Genomic DNA, 18732 nt, shown 5'->3' with positions numbered 1-18732 from the left:
CCACTAATGCCGTGTGGTCCATGTCTTGCAGGAATTTGTGGAAAACAGTAGGAAGGCAATGAAAGAAGCTGGTAAGGGAGGCGTCGCGGATGCCAGAGAGCTAAAGCCCATGGTAGGTGGCACTGAGGAGGTGGCCGCCCTCCACGAGTTCCACTTTCACTACCTCTCTCTCTCTGTCCTCACTGACTGCACGTCCTCTGGAGACGCGTTTGTTACCTGTATCACGCAGGACATGCTGCTTTTTCTGTTTGTCTGCTTACCCATCACGTGGATGGCAGAGCTCGTGTCCCAGCTGAGACCACCATCTGTCAAAGTGAGCTGAAAGGAACAGCGCCTCTGCCAGGCTCAGGGCCAGGGGTGATGGCTTGCTCCAGTCAGAACTGGTCCTCCTGTTTTCTGGCTGTCAGTGTTTAGTTGTCTTCCCACTGGACACTGAGGGGCATGCTTGGAGCAGCAGTTCATTTCCATCATTGTAGAAGGTGACCACGGAAGTTCCTTTCAGCTCGCTAAAGTTCATGTTCCTCCTTTTTTAAAAAAAACGGTATGTTCTGTTTACATTGCTGTCTTACCTCTTTGCAGACTTTTTCTTCTGTTGCTCAGAATGCACTTTCTTTGCCGTTGTTGTTTCTGTTTGTTTGTTTATTTGGTTTGGTTTTGAGTTCCTTTCGCCTGCAAACAAGGAGATTTCCATCAATAGCCACATTCCATCTTGGTAAGACAGCCTGCTCTTCTCACACCTTAGCTGTAAAAGTAATCCGTTTCTCCCGTCAGTCACAGATGACAATAGATTTAGACAGAAAGATGACTAATACTTAGGTAGAGCGACGATCAGCTGAGTACCCCCGTGTTGTTTCTCTTGTAGATATTCTCCTGTAGTGTAATAACACGTCTCAAATCTATACTGGTCTAACTAGAACCATGCTGCCTACCCAGCAGTGACATGAGGAATGTCACTTATACTGCCTGGATGTCCTCATTGTTTAGGAAATAAAGAATCCAAACCTAAAACTTTAAAGGGGCGTGAGTGTGTGTGTGTATGTGCACATACATATACACACATACATACTTGCATACATACATTTTAAAAACTGTAAAGATCCTAGCTTGCCTCTACCTCCTTTGTAGAAGTTGAAGCTTCCATTAAATCGATCTTCACTAATAAGCATTTTAAGAAAGGCAGAAATACTTAAAAGTTGAAGACCAGTCAATTTGGCCATGGCCTTGGAATGTATTTTCATCATGACTGTTAGTAAGTAGAAGATAAATTGTGGTAGACCAGGACACAAGTATCCCTTCCCTACCGGAAACCCTAATTTATATACACTAATCCTAAGAGAATTGCCTGAGTTACTTAGTGTTCTTTTAGAACCCATGGCCCTTCTCTCAATCGTATTTCCAGTTTTTGGCTGTGACCGGCACCCCAAGAAATGTATTAAGATCTTCATTTGAGTTTTGCCTTCACTTTATGTTGTTCATTGGTTCATAGCTTTTTCTACAACCTTTGTCCCCAAACACATCTTTTGTGTGCATTGTCCTTCTGGTGTGTTGGGCACTACAGCCTTTGACCTCCGAGAATGTCTCTCACTGTAAGTAAAGAAGACCCCCTCACCCCCAGAATAGTGGGGAATGTAAGAGGCCAGCCACCTTTCTTAAGCATGCCATTAAACATTTCCCCTCGTGCCCCGTAAACATGATCAGAGTTGACGCCTACTGTCCCCCAGCCTTTGTGTCGTGAGGCATCACCTGAGACCTTCACCACTGGACGTGAACCGCGTGTTCTCATTTTCTGCGGTACTCTTCAGGCAAAAGCTCTCCATGAGAGAGCATCATGTCTGTTTTGTAATATGTATAGCAACATCCACTGCCGCCTGTCTCCCTCCATATGAGCTGTTTTCATTTAGACTTTTTTTATCCTGTACAAATATTTTTAAAAATGAGGTTTTCAGATTGTCCGCTTAATAGGGGATTGTTGAACTAAATAAGAAGCTGCCACTTTCCTTCTTGAACTATTTAAGAGAGCCCCACTAGTTTAAAAAACGTTTTAAGATTCTTGAGGTCTCTCTCCAATTAGAAGAGTTTGCTGAATGTAATGCTTTGGAGATCTGCCTGTCTGCTGCCGTTCAAGGATAAGATTTCAGAGGGGCAACCCAAGCTCTCTGGGGGTGTGAGCTGCAGTAGTGGAGGAGTAGGCTGTGCGTGTCTCTGGTGACCCTGAAGGAAGTATGGCCTGCAGTATTCCAGCATTCTAGATTCAAGAGCGGAATCTCAACTTATTTTGCCCTCTTGCTGTTGTGACCATGTGTGTATGCTAATAGCATCGTTCATATCTCCTTTCAATGGTAATTTTCTAAGATTATACTCTGTATGACTTTGTTTTCTAGGCTTCGGGAGCAAGTTCTGCTTGAACGTAGCCGGCGGTTATGGACCCCCATTGACATTCCAAAACAATATATACACATAACTATGTATTTGTGTGTGTGGGTGTGTGTATATATGTATATGTATGTGTGTATATATATGTATATGTATATACACACACACACATAATCAGCCAAAATCAGAGAAAAGGAACAGGGATTTAATACCTTTTTTATGCTTATTTTTGTCAAACATGTACTCCTTTCATACGGGTGGCTTTTACAAGGCAACTTCCGTCGTTTAATGTTTTCAATTGTAATTGTCTTAATGGAAATGTTAGATTCATATCTGATTAACATTTTTAATAACTAGAGGAAATTTTAACTTTAGTTACTTGACCTAGGTAAAATTATTGTACCAAATTCTTGTGTAAGTTCTTGCAGGGGTGATTGCCCCTGGTGTACGTTAAAAATCAGAATCTTCTTTCACTGATGCGTAAGTCCTAGCGCGTCAGGCTAGGCGTGTGCGCTCAGTCTGTGTCCCCTAATCCAACAAGCCGTGTCATTTTACTTTCAGAAGCATCCGAGTGGGCCCGTTTTGGGAAATTTCATAGTAGCTCATGCATTTTGTCAGCCGACATTCAAAAGTAACCAACTCCTCAGGTATTTGTAGTTTACCCTAATGCTTCTATAGAAGAAAGTAGGACAATAGAGAAAGAAAGGGGTAGATAATCTTTATTATGCAAACTTTTTTCTTGTATTTCGTCTTTTTCTTTTCTGACGTTTTAGTAGCATCCACCACACATTTGTGGGCCTGATTTTAAAGGAAGCTGGGGCACCCAGCAAGTTCAGCCTTTAGTTTCTGTGTATTGATTTTCAGCTTAGGTAGTTCTAGAAGGCATAAAAGAGAGAGAAACACGAAGCATGAAGCATTGAGAATTCCAGTGCTTTGCTTTTGTTTCAGAGGCAAGTCAGGAGCTTAGGGTTAAACGGCCATCTATTCAAATGCTCGCTATAAAATCTGAACACACTGGCAGGTGCTCCACTCCTTGGTCATCCGTTGAGTATCCAGAGTTCTACAATGTGTAACTGAAGAATTGGTTAGTATTAATCCTCAAGTGTGAATGTTCTTTATGTTTGGGGATACATCTGGGGTATTTTGTTTCGCTGGGTTTTTTTTTTTTCCTTTCCTAAAGCTTACCAGATATGAATGGCTAATATTCCATTGTTCTGCTTATTGTAATGGTGAATGCTTTAAGAAAAAAAGTGTAATTTGCTAAGAATAATTCATGATCTGTTTATGCGATAACTCCTTTTTGTTACAATTTTTTTAAAAAAAGCTATTTTTGTTAATGTAAAGTAAATATTTCAGAGCAGATTTTTTAAACTTATTGCACTAAATACAGGCTCTGTAAAAAAAAAAAAAAAAAAGCCTCAGCATTTATCATTCCGTGGAAGGAGAATCTTTTGAAAGAAAGCTTTGCCTGTCAGAACTAGACAGTGAATTAGACTGGTGTTATGGAATTGCATACGATGTCCCGAGGGCTCACTAAGCAGCTGTTTGCTAATGTGCTTCCTTTCAAAGAGTTGGACCTTTAAATTGCTGCAAAAGGTAAATTGTATTTTCTTTTCTAAGTACTGGTGTTCTTTAATCTAGCTAGGCTAAATTTTGCTAAATGCCTTGGTTTCTTTTCAAAGCTCATGAATATTTCTGAACCTTCAGAGTATTTGCAATAAGAGTCTGGATTAAAATGACAACAAACCACACACACACACACACACAGTTAAGAGTTCATTTCTAAGCAGGATCCGGGAAACCAGTGTTGAGAGCATAGCGCTTGTGAAATAACCATTTGCCAGAAATTAACATCTAACATCTAGTGTTGCCAAATAGTGTCGCTGTACTTTTATATCATTTGAAATGGAATTTAATTATGTAACCTAACAACTGTCCTACTAGGTGAGAGAGAGAAAAAAATTAGAGTACCGTGTGGCTCACAGCCACCCAGATTTCGGCCATTTAGACACATTGAGAACTAAAGTTAGAATGGGCAGAAGCCTGGAAGATGGGTCTCACAGCAGAAGACATTCCAGGAGCTAGCCATTTTAGGAGGTGTCCCTCCAAAGTGACGTGATGACGAACTTGAACTTGGGAATCAGGTTCTGCTCACTTGGACGTTCCTGCATCATGGACTCTCGCTGCCCCTGTCCCATGTGCTCGCGATTCCAGCTACTGGGAACCACCAGGAATGCTTTCTAATTATCATTTGCAACTAGAACTGTAATCAGAAAGAAAAATTTGTATTTTTGTATAACTTGATTGTGTGCCATTTTATATAACAGGTCCTGTTTTACAAATAAATTTTGTTTTACTAACATTGTGTTTAGAAACTATGATCTATGTGTAACCATGTCATTTGAGTTCAATTAATTTCCAGGCTGTTTTCCCCTGAGTACATGTGTGTGCCATATAGTTATATGCAAATATGCATATCTATTACACAGATGCACACAGAGAGATATTTGATGTATGGAATATCACTCTGCCCTGAGCTCCATTCTTTGATTGATTTTAGAAAGCCTGGCAGAGGCTTTTTAGTAATATGTAAGTGTTCTGCTTGGGTATCCCCGCTGCCTCTTCCATTCATCTGCAAGTCATTCTCCTAGCTATGGGCTGCCTTACTGCCTTGTGCTCACCGCTTCCATCTTCTGCCCAAGTGAGAAGAATAGACCAAGAGCAAAAATTATCTGTGCAATCTGGACACCTGACTAACTTTATAAACCATTTTGTTCTGTACTGTGACTTCCTCCTTTTTCTGTGATGGTTTCTCAACACCACACTTTGGAGTCCTGTCTCTGGAATTAGACTTGGGGGTCTCCTTTTAAAAATGGTAATGGTGTCCTCGGTGCCACATGATCTCTGCCACCAGACATTTAAGAGCCTGGTGCGTGATTTAGGCCTGCTGGACTCCTGCCTCCAGAATGAGTTGTCCTATCACTGTAATGTGGAAGGAAAAAGGTTCAATTTATTTCCGTGTGAATCCATGAGCCCCCATCTTCAACAAGAGGCTTACTAGTGCAATAATAATAAACCATTAACACTTAGCAAGGGCACTGAGATTGTATAATCCCTGCATGGATGAGCAGAGCTCAACACGGGTTGTTCCTTGAAACCATTTAATGCAGTGGTTAATGTTTAGGATTAAAATTTTCATCCTCGCCTACAGATGATAAAAGTTCTAACTCCATGCCATTTAAGTAGCTTAGCTGCCTTGGTTCTCAGTCTTCCCTAATGGAGGTACTTATTGAGTGTATTTAAAAATTATGCTTGAAGTATGTTTTCTTTGATAGAGTTGTTCTTTTACTCTTAGTTTTTCCTTCCTTTCTTATTTCCTTCTTCTTTCAGTGAAAGGCATTAAACTTCTAATTATATAACCTCTGCTCAATACCACGGACCATGTCTGCCTTCTGACACATTCTGAAGATTCCACCCTGGTCAGGCATAGACTACATTATCCTGGTCCTGGGCTGCTTTAAGTGTGACTCATAAATACCTCTCCCTCCTCCGAATAGTACAGGAGATTCGCGCTCCAGGTATCTGCCAGCCAGGTGGTGCCACCACCCCGCTCCACCTCCGGGCCTCAGATATACTGTGCAGAGTCATTTGTCCTGAGTGCGCCTTCAGGAGGTCCCTGTACTATCATCAGAGCAGCATTGTGAAATCAGCTCCAAAACCGGAGCTATTGGCTATGGTGACTTGAACATTTTATTTTATTTTTGACTTCTCATTTGACTTGGGGTCTCCAATAACCCTAGTGTAATTTCTGAGAGGTTTCCTTCTAAAGGTTCTATGAGCTTTCATCTTACTTTTCATAAGTAAGTTCTATGCTGGAGGGGGTATAGTTCAGAGACAAGAGACAAGACAGTTGTCACAAGGCCCAGCACCACCCTTCTCCCCTAAAATATCAATTAGTCAGCTCACCGCTTTCCGGTGGCCGCTTGGAAGACAAACACACAGCCAGAAGCCTGGAGGCTTATCAATGCCCCTGATGCTGTTAATCTCAGTATTCCTTTCATGCCTTCCGTCTGACAGATAGAAGGGCTTGCTACAGTTAAGATGTGGTCCGTGAATATATATTAGAGAATTATGAGATCCGAAGTAAATGCACGAAGCATAGATTTGTGTTCTATATTCATAGCGCAGAATGCTTTTTGCTTTAAATGCATATTCATGTAGCTGTGTATATTACGGAGTTCGTGTTAGCCCTTTTGAAAAGTAGGCATCGTTCATATACAGTGGCTGCTTGCAGAATTAACTTGTCTTCATTTAGTGGCATATGGCCTAGTTTCTGAAAAAGCAGGATCTTTGAGTATGTCAAGAAAAAAAAAGTCTAAAGTTAACAAGCTTGAAAACAAAATGAAAATTCAATATATTATCTATAGTGAAAAGTTTGAGAAAACACGCTTTTCCCATTGGAATTTTATAAATTTGAGCCAAATCTTTATCCCATATTTTAAGAGGATAATTTCAATTCAAAATTTAAAACTTTGAAAATATCTTTTATATAGAAAGCCTCAATGCAGAACTTTTAAACTTGTGTCTCTCTGTGGAACACCTTTTCCGTAGAAGTATTCTTTCTTCCTCTCCATTTTGATTTCTTTATATGCATAACAATAGACCAACGATAGATTTTCTTGCATGAACAATTGCTTCCTTTATAAATTACAAATACAGGATTTGAGTTTGGGTATTTTTTTAGGGGGGCGTGAATTTATTCAAAAGATAAGAAATTGTTAGGGACCCAAATATTACACAGATCTTCAGTTTTTATACTCAGTTTACAACCTAAATGATTTCTTTTCCAGACCAGAAAGCTCAGAAAAAGTCAGGCATTTATTCATAATTTAATCAAGATCCAGGTGATTATGAAAACATTGATTCATTTATCCATGTTCCAGATGTTTTTCTCTTCATGTGCTGGTATCCAAATTTAGTATTTGAAATTCTGAATCCAGTTTGGATGACCATATGGTCCCTTTGCACTTGTGGAAGCTGTGAACTGCCTCCCAAATGTACCTCTCTGCATTTCTCAAACATTCCTCCACGTCCTTAGACCACCTACTACCTGCCCATGGGGATGATGCTAATTATCTCTGCCCAGTTCCAGGTTGCAAATAGAAACCACACTGGTCTGAGTGGGTGACGCTGGATCATTACACCACCACGATCTCGCTCTACCTTGGAAGTATGAGGTGGAATATGTCCTGGGGGAATTTCTGGCCATGAACCAAATTATTTCAAGTGGAGTCGGGTGCACCCTAAAACAGATGAAAAGAGAATCCTTGTCCTTATCCATCTACACACATCTACACATAGCACAGCTCTTTTCATGTACTCAGATACAGCCTTCTGTGGCCTACTGTGACCAGTATAGACCCGTCTTTAAAATGCATCTGTCAACACAAAGAAAAACAGATGAAGACAATGACAATGAGTTCACTGAAGGAGAATGGGTACTTAATTTAAAAAAAAAAAGTTGAGTGACTAGTTTAAGGGGCTGGTGCTGGGAGTAGAACTCCAGAGTTTAACACCACCCCCTCCACCCAGCACGCACGTGAATACACATGCACCAGTTGTTGACTGTCTTTAGGTTTCCCGTGCAGTAGAGAGCAGGGTTAGACCACTCTGATGGTGGGTCCTGCCTCCATTTTCCATGTCCACTCCTTTCCTGCTTTGAGGAGGCCTTAAGAGTCCATTGCTGCCACAGCTCACCTTAGGTGTGACGCAACTATCCAGGAAGACTCTCTAGGTCCTTGAAAAGGCGGGTAGAAGTTTATTAAAGGCTCAACCCTGGTGGATCCCAGTTCACAGTGTCAGGTGTTAAACAACGAACTCTATTGTCTGGCTGATCAAAGCAGTAGCGATCCAGCTGGCAGGCCAGTGAAGCAATAGCAGAAGTCAACTCTCTGCCTTGAACCCTTAAGGCTGGAATGAGCCTTCCACACTTGTAAATGGAGAGCCCACTGCTGTAAATGAGTAGAATAGGCGGCAAAGGCCCAAAATTGAGTAACTTGATTGATTGCCATAGAAATAAAGGGAACTCCCTGGCTTTTGACTTTGAATTTACGTACACATCCTGCTGGTTAGGAATATCATTTGTGCTAGTTGTTGCTGGAGAAATGGATTTTAAATCTACAAGAAAGTAAGCCTTGGAAAGATTTGGAGAATACATGTAGTGGGAAGGGGTGCGGTGGACTACGCTTATCAGCCTCTAAAAGCTGTTGGAGACCCTCTTCGTTTACCATGTGGTTATCAGGACAGGGCCCCCTTGACCCATACATTGTATTGAAAATATATTACATAGAAATGTGGAGGCTGGAGGTTTCGGCCCAGGCACTATAAACTAACACTCTCCCAGGCCTCTGGGTTCTAGTACTCTGCTCAGCACTTCTTGAGTTTGAATTTTCAAGACGATCCTAAGGACATAGTCATCTCTGTGTGTGTTGCTCTGCTACTGTCTTGATTGATGCTTTCTGACCCCTTCCATCCTCTATTGGAGCTCTGAAGGATATGAGAAAGTGTCAATGTGTCGGTCTCAGAATATTTAGGAGCACGAAACGCACTTCTACTAGATCTTGTATCTGATGAAGTCAGTTCAAATGGATTGTTAGCTGGGTAGGATACGAGACATGGGGAAGATCTCAACAACTGGCAGGCAGGGAAGAGCATGAAGGCATCTAGTAAATGACAGAGGCCCTGCAAAAAACAACCAAAGACAAAGCCTGTCTTTTGCAAACCAAACAGCCGAACTATCTATCTCTACTGTCTGGGCCAGCCTTCCTGAACTTCTGAGTTTAGGCTAGAATTTGTAGACTAGAGACAACCAAGCTTTGAAGACCTGTCAATACCACAGGGACCTGGTATTGTTCTCTCAGGCAGTCTTCCAGCCCATGTCAGGCCTAGCCATTGTCCTGGGTGATGAGACCATAAACAGAACATTCGAATGCATTTCTGTCCCCTTTTTTGTCATTTGTCATGAGTATCTACATGTTGAATGAGCTTCTGTGTCACATCTTGTCCCTTTTCACTAAAAATAGAAGAACACAGTTGAGCCTTCCATGGAGTCTAGAGTTTGTGGTCATTTCCCTTCGGGTTATTTTGGGTTCGTTCTTCTTACGGCGTCACCACACTATGCATGTGAGGAAACAAACATGTAGGTGCTTGAACACGCCCCCCCCCCCCCCAGATGCACTTGTAGCCCTCGTGTCTTTGGCTGTCATGACTAACACAGTGCAGACTTTGCACACGGAGCGCGATGCTCTCACGGGACTTAAGAACTATGTATATTGAGCAATCAGCTCTTGCAGGCAGATGAACCGCCTGGAGCTCTGAGTTGGATAGCGTTCCATCTGGCTTCAGCGTTCAGTGAGCTTATTTGAAACGGAGCTTTGAAATGTTACCTGTGCAGAAATATGAACGAGAAAAAAAAAAGTGCTGGTCTAGTGCGGTTTTCTCTGTATGGACTCAGTTGCCAGAATTATAATGAAAACTGTATTTTAGTCTAACAAATGTATAGAATTTTTTTATGTAATAAATAAAATTTTATAGGAAAGAGTATCATTGTCTACTGTGTCCTAACCCTTTCCCACACCCATGGTGGCAGTTGATAGGAAGTAGTCCTCGCTTCAGATCAGGATACTGGTGCAAGAGTAGCCAAGGATTTCCCAGAACTCCTCATCTGAGCATGTTCCAGGGGCTTGGACTGTGAAATATTAATGTACCAAGTGTTTCTAAAGTCTAAAGTTATCTACCGCCTAACCAGGCTTCATTGCTGGTATCTGAGTGACCATGTGGCCATATAACTGATAGAGTTACAACTGAGTCCAATCCAGGTAGAAGAAAAAGCTTCCATATGTGACCTTCACCGTGGAAAGAATTTGTTACACAGGCGCGGTGGCTCAGGTGCTCAAAGCCTGTTTGTAGTGAATTAGTGGGTGTGTGTGGTGGGGGCAGGTCATCATTTAACCTGAAGCTGTGCCCCCTTACAGTTTGTAAAAGATCAAGTTTGTTCAAAACTAACCATTCGAAGTGCCGCTAGGGACTAAGGGATAGGCTTCCTGAGTGGGGGATCTGGGGCCAACACCAGTAAATCTCTCCTTGTTTTACAAGTTGGGACTTTTCCTGAGGCCTAGCTTCGGAGTTATGCCTAATTAGCCCTGGTGTGTATTCCAGGCTGCTCAAAGGAGCTGGTAACAGCTTTTGTGGGGGGTCTTCAAATACTGCAGGTGTTTGAGATACTGAAGAATTAATCCGTCTGGACTCGTGGCTTGATTCTGATACAGAATTACTTCCCCTCACCTATATAATCCTCCTCATGATTAAGGAGCTTATGAAAAGTCTCATTTCCTGAATGGTCCCCAAAAGTCTTTCTCTGTGCTTATGGTCATGAAAAGTACACCCTGTAAAATGTAAAGGCCCCAAACTTCAACAATTTAGGAAATCCAAGCTCTTTGACACTTGTGACTTAATGACAGGGATATATTCTGAAAAAATTGCATTATTAGGTAGTATCACTGTAGTGTAAACATCTTCAAATATGTTTATACAAACATTGATGGATGCAGTATCCCTGGGTAAAATGATCTTAGAGGAGGAGACTGTCTTCATAAATTCAATCACTGACCAAAATGTAATGACTGTGCTCACACAGCCCAGCTTCATGCACACAGAGGATTGAAGTCCGGGCTGGGCAGAAAGATGGACAGCTCTCAGCTCTCGCCAAGGTTGAGCAGTTCAAAGGAAGCCAAAGTCCTGTGAGGCTGCTTGGCTCCTGTCATTCATCAGGAGCTGTGGTAGTAACCCACGCACGAGATCGTCCCTCTCCTTGTTATTTTCGATGTCACACATAACAGTGGGGCCTTTCACTTGATGTCATGCTTCATTTATTGTCCAGATTCTAAAAAACATACTAAGTTGACTTTAGGATCATAGTCCACTAGGTTGACTTTAGGAACCTAGAAAAAGAACTGGCTATATGAAGCCAGCACATGGTCTTCTCAAAGTTTTAATAGAAATCTTAAAGCTCCTGAGATCTTACCAAGCTCCTAGGCCAAGTCTGTCAGCCTAGAGTGGCATTAGCTCGGAGAAATTGACTTTAAGATGAAACTCGGGCTTTCAATCCTGTGACTCACACTGGGAGGCATGATGTTAAGGATATGGAGTCCGTTACTTTCTCCATCTCACCCAAAGGGTTTATGCAGCTTTCAATAAAATAATTTTAACCAAAATCCCGCTAACCCCCCAAAGAGCAACAAGTGGAAAATAAGAAAGGAAGATAGTTAAGAAACCCTGGCCTGGGCATAAGACTAAATTTAAATCTTTTCTTCCTTTTTTTTAGACATTTCCAACAAAGAGAAAAAGTCAATACAGGGACATATATTTTAAATGTTAAGTAAAAGTTGCGGCTGCACAGAAGATGAATAGGAAAAACTGGGCAGAATGAGCTGTAAATGTGATATAATAATAGTTAATAGATTTAGTATAGCATTCATAGTGTAGTCAGAAAGTGCAAGGGGGAAGGAATGTTTACAGTATTACTCTACTTGATAAATAGTCTATGCAGTTTAGAAGTATAGGGGATGAGTTACTCATTGACAGCTGATAGTTAATTTAAACTAGTTTAGATAGGAAGGTGTTCGGGGGACTTTTTAAATTTTGATATATAAATATTCATAACCAATGTTTGGGTTCTTGGTTTTTGAGACAAGGTCTCATTATGTAATAAGACTGGCCTTGAATTTATGATCCTCCTGCCTCAAGCCTTTCAAGTGATGAAATTGCAGATGTGACACATGGTTATTGGCTAATTTTTGACAAAGGTCTATTCATTTTATGCTTCTTGAACTCCTCTAAGGTTGTCTGCTGACTGATTTTGGAATAATTAACACTAGTGGATAGTGTCACAGCCAAAGAGTAAACATGAAATATTGAATTTTAAAAATGGGTCAGCAGTTTACCAACTATGGTGGCAAATATTTTTATAGTTTTCTTTCCCGTGTTTGCATATCTCACCTCCATGAATATTATTTTCAGTAGTTTCCCTTTATTGACTCTGTCCCAGCATTTAGTTTTTCCAAGTATCAATTTTCATAAAATTGCTCTGGTCATGCCTTTATTGGTGTACAATAGAGCATCCGTCTCGCCCGGCATTACATACATTAGCAAACACACCTGAATTCTGCCAACCACAACCGGCTAACGCTAGAACAGGCAAAGATGCCAGAGCCTGACGCCCTCTCCAGGAACACCGAGCATCCTGTAATTATTAGCCAGGCTGTTCTACAAAAAGGTCAGAGAATGTCAGGTAATCTGGCAAGATGGTTAAATGGAAGTCATTGCGTTAAAATGATAATTATTCTTTTGTTGAAATGGTAATTAAGCTCTGTGTTGGGAGCTTATAAGTATTTCACTTTGGTTGCTTTTTGTTTTCTTTGCTTGTGTGTGTACCAAGAATATTCCTGTTTTTTTTTTTTAATATAAAGAAGTCACATTATAGTAAAAAACAAAAGACCAGGTAAGCTAATAAAATGGTAGTAACTAATCTAGGGGACTAGAAGAAAATGTTTCCAAACAAATCTTAATGCTGGTAAGAATTTCATAGAAGATAAACATATTAAATCAAGGAGAGAATTTTAAATAAATGACATGTAGGACCAGTGGCTGTCAGTTTGATAACAAATCTTAGTATCTATCTATCTATCTATCTATCTATCTATCTATCTATCTATCTATCTATCTATCTATGTGATGAGGCAAGGGACGAGTGAAGAACACTAGTTAGGTAGATTTAATAAATTTAGAAGACTTAGAAAAATTATAAAAATGACAAGCTGGTGAGATTAATATCAGATTTGTGGAAAACATGACTGCAAGGCCCATCCAGATGTCTTCTGTGAGCATGTCTACCCAGTGTGTCGGGTGCACTAAGGATTTCTGAGGCCAGGCAGAGGTATGGGGTCTCAGGCCAGTTGGGGATGAAGCCAGCAATGGAGTTACAATGAGAATTGGGGGTGGGAAGCATCAAGCAAAGTGCTGAAGTTGTCTAGAGACTGCGTAAGTCTTAAGGGTGAATAGAAAGTACCCGGATTGTGAAGGGGTAGGGCCGATTAAACTGCACCAGCATGACCTGAAATGGAGAAGACAATCGCCTAGACAGCCATGGCAACAGACGGAGAAAAGGTCTTCCTGGAGATGTCCAGAGCAGTGAACTTGGAGACCTGTGAATGTGGAGAAGATAGGGTACACTTGACTTGTGTGCTCCAGCCTACGCTGAATTGTAGGGCGCCTGTAACGGTCTAAGCAGAGGGCTGGCCTAGGCATATGGAGCCTGGAGGGAGATGAAGATGTAGCAACACACAAGGATATAAAGAGACTGATGCAAGGTCCTGGGAGACTTGGGGCAAGAAGAGAACAACAGGGAAATCCAGCAGTCATGGTGACATTAGACGTGTACTTTATTAATCCTTCATTTACATGCATACATACATATATACATACGTACATAATTACATGTATGTATGCATGTAGACTAGAAATCCATGCCATACATTCTTCCTATACCCCTCCCCTCCATATTTTCGGGACAGGGTCTCCTACATGGAGGCCTACCCTCGGGATGATGAGTGTCATCTCTTTCTGGGGGGAGCTGGTGACAGACGACTAAATCCATCCAAGCTCTGGTTCTCTAGTTCACCGGCTATTGGAATTGGAAATGTCTGCCTCTTCTGCTCAAGGCTCTGTCGTAATATACAAAAAGAGCAAATTAGAGAGAAGCTACAGGTGTTTGAACTAGTTACTTAGGCAAGAAGGGGTTTTTCCGTTTCCTGATAGATGAGCCTCTGGAATCTCGGGCTTCAGCTGAGAGTTCCCAAGCTCACCCGACTTAGGTGGCTGCATGCAGACGCCCTGCTCTTTGTCCCCTTAACTGTCTGTTTATTTTTGTTAATCAGGAATCATTTACTTTTTAGTGCATACATGTTTACATATTTATTCTTTTTCCAAGAAAGCATCCATTCAAAAAGATTATTAAAATAATAAAAAACAAAACAAAATGCAGCGGGCAGGAGTAACAAATACCCCAAACTCTGGAGCGAATATGGTCACAGTACTCTGAGACATTAAATACATTGAGCTTCCTAGCAATGTAAAAAAGAAAAGGAACACACTAATATTTATAGAATTTTATTCAGTGGTAGAAGAGAGTACAAGCATTCTTCAAGTTACCATAAATGCGGGAGTAGCCTGTCAAGAGAGATGACTCGGTGGGTAAAGTACTGGCTATATGAAACCTGAGATTGTCTTCCCAGAACTCATGTAAAGACAGAATACGGCAGCGGGTGCCTGTAAGTAAGCTCAGTGCTGAGGGTTGGGGTGAAGACAGCTGGATAGAAGATGCTTGCTGTCTAGCAAGTCTAGCTTAAACAGCAAGGTCCAGGTTCAATGAGAGACCCTGTCTCAAAAAAAAACATGGTAGAGAGGAATAGAGGAAGGCTATTTAGCATCAGCATCTATCCTTCACATGCACACATGTAGATGTGCACACCTTCGTGAGTGCATGCACACACGTGTGAGTTATTTGCTTGCTTTTTTAAGCAGGAAGAAACGAGCTGCCCAGTCTCTACCTTTGACAAATTCAGTCTGTTTAAGACAGCAAAGGGATAAGCAGAGGATTGGCAGGGAGTGTGACAGTTGCTCTAACAGAGCAGGAGTGCAGGGAGACCCACACGAAGGTGGGTGGGGTAAAGATGTGGAGATAGAGTGAATTAACAGGTCTTCGGGGTGGGGTGTTTCAGTAGAGATGTGTACGCGCGCATGCTTGCGTGCATGCCTGCATGTACGTATAAGAGGTAGTATGTGTGCATGTGGGGGGGGCGTGTGTGTGTGTGTGTGTGCATGTGCACATAAGGTTGTATTCTTGGGTTTTATACTAAAAGGCATGTGTGTTTGTAAGAGGTAGTATTCTGGGGGTTTATACTAAAAGGCATGTGTGCATGTGTGTGTGCACACATGTGTGTAAGAGGTAGTATTCTAGGGTTCTATACCAAATAGCATGTCTGGAGACATGAGACTAGAGAAGTCAAAGGAGGGCAGATCTCAGGGGTCCTGTGGGCCATTTCAAGAAACTTGATTTTTTATGATAAAGAAAGCGGGACTCCGTGAGCAGGGGGATACTTGACGTTTGCATTGATGTGTGTGGGGATCTCTATGTAAGGAGTATAGAGTGTAATGATCTTCCCGGTTAGGAAAACCAGTGAGGAGCCTTTTGTAATATGTCAAGTGGGCAACAATGAAGTCTCTAGCTTGGATCCCAGCAACAGAAGGAGAATATGGGGATATGTTTAAGATGAATGAGATGTGAAAACAATAGAACTAGATGTTCAAAGGGGGGCCAAGATGAGAGTCAGGTGTGAATCTCCAGGTCCTGGTTTCCATGTGATAATGTATTGGAAGAGAAAGAACCCTGGTAAGCTGTTTGCATTAGTTAGAGACAAGAAGAAATACCAGAATTGAAGCATCTGGATTCATCTCTAGTCTTTCAGTCCAATTACAGGTTATTTGCTCTTTCTTGCCTTAGTTTCTGTACCTATACGAGGAAATAGATTCAGTCTGTGCTGTAGGGTTATTTTGGTGGCAGGTGTGGTGGATAGGGATATATTTCAAAATCAGTTACATACAACAGAACTTATATCTCCTGACGCCTGAATTGAGCAGTGTAGAGACTTCGGGGGTCCTGTATGTGGGATTGAGTTTCTTTCTGCCGTTTGTATAAACCGTGTAATCTAGGGGAGCTAGAAAATCACTCTGAGGTTCTGTGTCTTCTTTTACAAATTGAGAATAATCATGTCTTACAGGGATTTGTATAAAGTTTAGTGGTATTGTTTTCATTCACACAGTCATTACCTAACATACTCAAAGTCTCTGCCGTCTGTCGTGAACAGAAAACAGAACTGAACAAAGCAAGCTAGAGTCTCTACATAGAAAAGCTAATGCTGGGGAGAGGTGACAAAAATGGCAACTGGGAAATTCAAAGGCGGCTCCCTCCTCCGGAAGGAATGCTGATGGGGTGGGCACAAACTCCCAAATCAGCTTTGGCTGGACCCCGGAAACCTGACGATAGTGATAGTCATAAATCAGAACTTAGAAGCTGGAGAATGCTAAGTGAAGGCATTCTAATAAAGACACTGGGGCATTTTAGCTTACTAGTGCAGCATCCCCACTCGCCAGTTCAGTCTCAGCTGAGCATGTGCTAGCATGGCCTGTGTTCCTAGAGCGGCTTGCTGGGGTGTGGACCAGAATGGCTCTTGGTCTCAAAGCCATTGGTTTGGGTGGTGTGGAGGCTGTCTGAGGGATCCGCCCCAACGTCTTTGTCTCACCTTCCTTAGACCTTTCTTGAGTCTGAAGCGACGACTGCAGGGATGTCTGCCAGAAGCACTTAGAGGCAAGTGCTCTCAGAGAAGTGTGTAAAAGTCTAGGGGTGTGTGTGTGTGTGTGTGTGTGTGTGTGTGTGTGTGTGTGTGTAATAACATGCACGGGCAAGAAGCAGGCCAGTGGAAAACCTGGGAAGGAAGTCTAAAGCTGGATGTGGATTGGAGAATGAATTCTTTGAAATGTGCCTGCATCTACCCAAAAATTTTAAAGGCTGCACGGATTCCTTGGTCTCGGTCAATGGTTCTCAACTTTCCTAATGTTGCAGCCCTTTAGTATAATCCCTCATATTGTGGTGACCCTTCAATCATAAAATTATTTCATTGCTACTTCATAACTGTAATTTTGTGACTGTTAGGAATCATAATATAAATATTTGGGTTTTCTGATGATCTTAGGTGAGCCCTGTGCAATGGTCATTTGACCCCAAGAGGGGTCGTGTCCCACAGGTTGAGAACCACTGATATAAGTGCAGAAAAATACAAGGGGAAAAAAAAGAGAAAGGAAGGAAGAAAGAAAGACAAACCTGACAAGACCTTGAGTAGCTTACCTCTGGGTGACTTTCAGGATGTAAGCAAGGAGGGAAGGCTGAAGCAGAGTAAGAAACAGCCTTGCTAAGCATTGGGGAGTACACGCACACAAAATTAATCTGCAGACTAGGAAGTGATGCTTGAGGAGGCTTGAGAGGTCCAAGCAGTAAAAGAATCTAACACAACACTAGCTGGATAGAGATTTCAGTGACCATAAACCTAATTTTAGGTTGAATACCATCTTTCCCGAAAAATAGTTTTGAGAAGTCACTAAATAATAATTGCACCCCACAACAAGCAATAATTTAAAAAAACAACAACATGGAAATAAATAAACTTGGGGTGGGCTAGAGACATAGCTCAGTTAGATGAATGTTTAACCAGCATGGGGGAAGCCCTGGGTGTGATCCCCAAGACTGCATAAAAACAAATATGATTATAATGTCCTCTAATCCGAGAACTCAGGGAGGGGAGTGGGAATGAAATATGGAGAATCATAAATTCAGGATCATGCTTGGTTACATGGTGAGTTCGGAGTACCAGCCTGGAGTACTTGAGACCTTGTCTTTAAAAACACACACACTCTCTCTCTCTCCCTCTCTCTCTTTCCCTAGCTCTCCTGGAAAAAGTAGAGTCTGATTTCCAGAGTTGCTATAATACTTAAAATGTCCACCTTCCACAACAAAAAGAAAGAAAGTATAACCTATTAATAGGAAAATTTAGTAGAAACTCTGATACAGCCCAGCTATTAGACTTGCAGAGCCTTCAAATGAATTAGAAACAGAACAAACAAATAAATCATACATCTGCACATCCACGAAAGTCAATGGTTCCATGTGGAATATATTCAGAGAGAACCACTGTAATCAAATTGTTGATAAAGACAAAAGCAAAGAGAATATTGCCTACACATGAGTTCAGCAACTCACTGTACATCAGTAATTCTTTATAATAAAATATTCCCTGGTACTTACCAGGAATTATGACAGCCATAAGAAAATGAGATAAAATATTTGTAGTGATGAAGGAAAAAATACATCAATCGGTGTTGTTTATCCAATAATACTATCTTAAGACTAAAGGAATAACAAGAACATTCCCAAATAAACAAATCTGAAGACATTTGTTGCGATTCAGCCAACTCTTCAAAGAGAAAATGCTCAAGGGCGGATTTCAGGAAGAGGTGAAAAGATGGTAGATATTTACCTTAGCCATATCCAAAAAGAAGGGAAGGAGGAAGGAGGGAGGAGGGGAAGAAAGGAAGGGAGGGAGGGAAGGAAAAAGCAAGAGTTGTAGGTTTCTCCACAGATAAACAGAAGAGCTACCAATGCATGTTTTCTTAGCCTTTTTCTGTCTGCTT

The 18732-nt window shown here is 41.5% G+C and overlaps 1 protein-coding gene across 4 annotated transcripts in view; it reads left to right on the top strand.

Moving 5' to 3' along the window:
• Slc44a1 (solute carrier family 44 member 1) overlaps nucleotides 1–18732 on the top strand; it is a 168823-nt gene that overhangs the window by 117924 nt on the left and 32167 nt on the right. For 2 of the 4 annotated variants that reach the window (XM_048420509.3, XM_085677155.2), the window contains exon 15: nucleotides 32–2466. In XM_048420509.3, the coding sequence (XP_048276466.3) occupies nucleotides 32–322 (291 nt within the window). In that variant the 3' untranslated portion in view covers nucleotides 323–2466. Of the gene's footprint in view, nucleotides 1–31; nucleotides 4734–18732 lie in introns of those variants that run through there. The other 2 variants (XM_048420510.3, XM_048420511.3) reach the window with 2 other exon arrangements.

Source organism: Myodes glareolus, chromosome 16, assembly GCF_982192425.1.
Source record: "Myodes glareolus chromosome 16, mMyoGla1.1, whole genome shotgun sequence".
NCBI lineage: Eukaryota > Metazoa > Chordata > Mammalia > Rodentia > Cricetidae > Myodes > Myodes glareolus.
The sequence above is the reverse complement of the archived record's forward strand: the minus strand, read 5'-3'. Positions and strand labels throughout refer to the sequence as shown.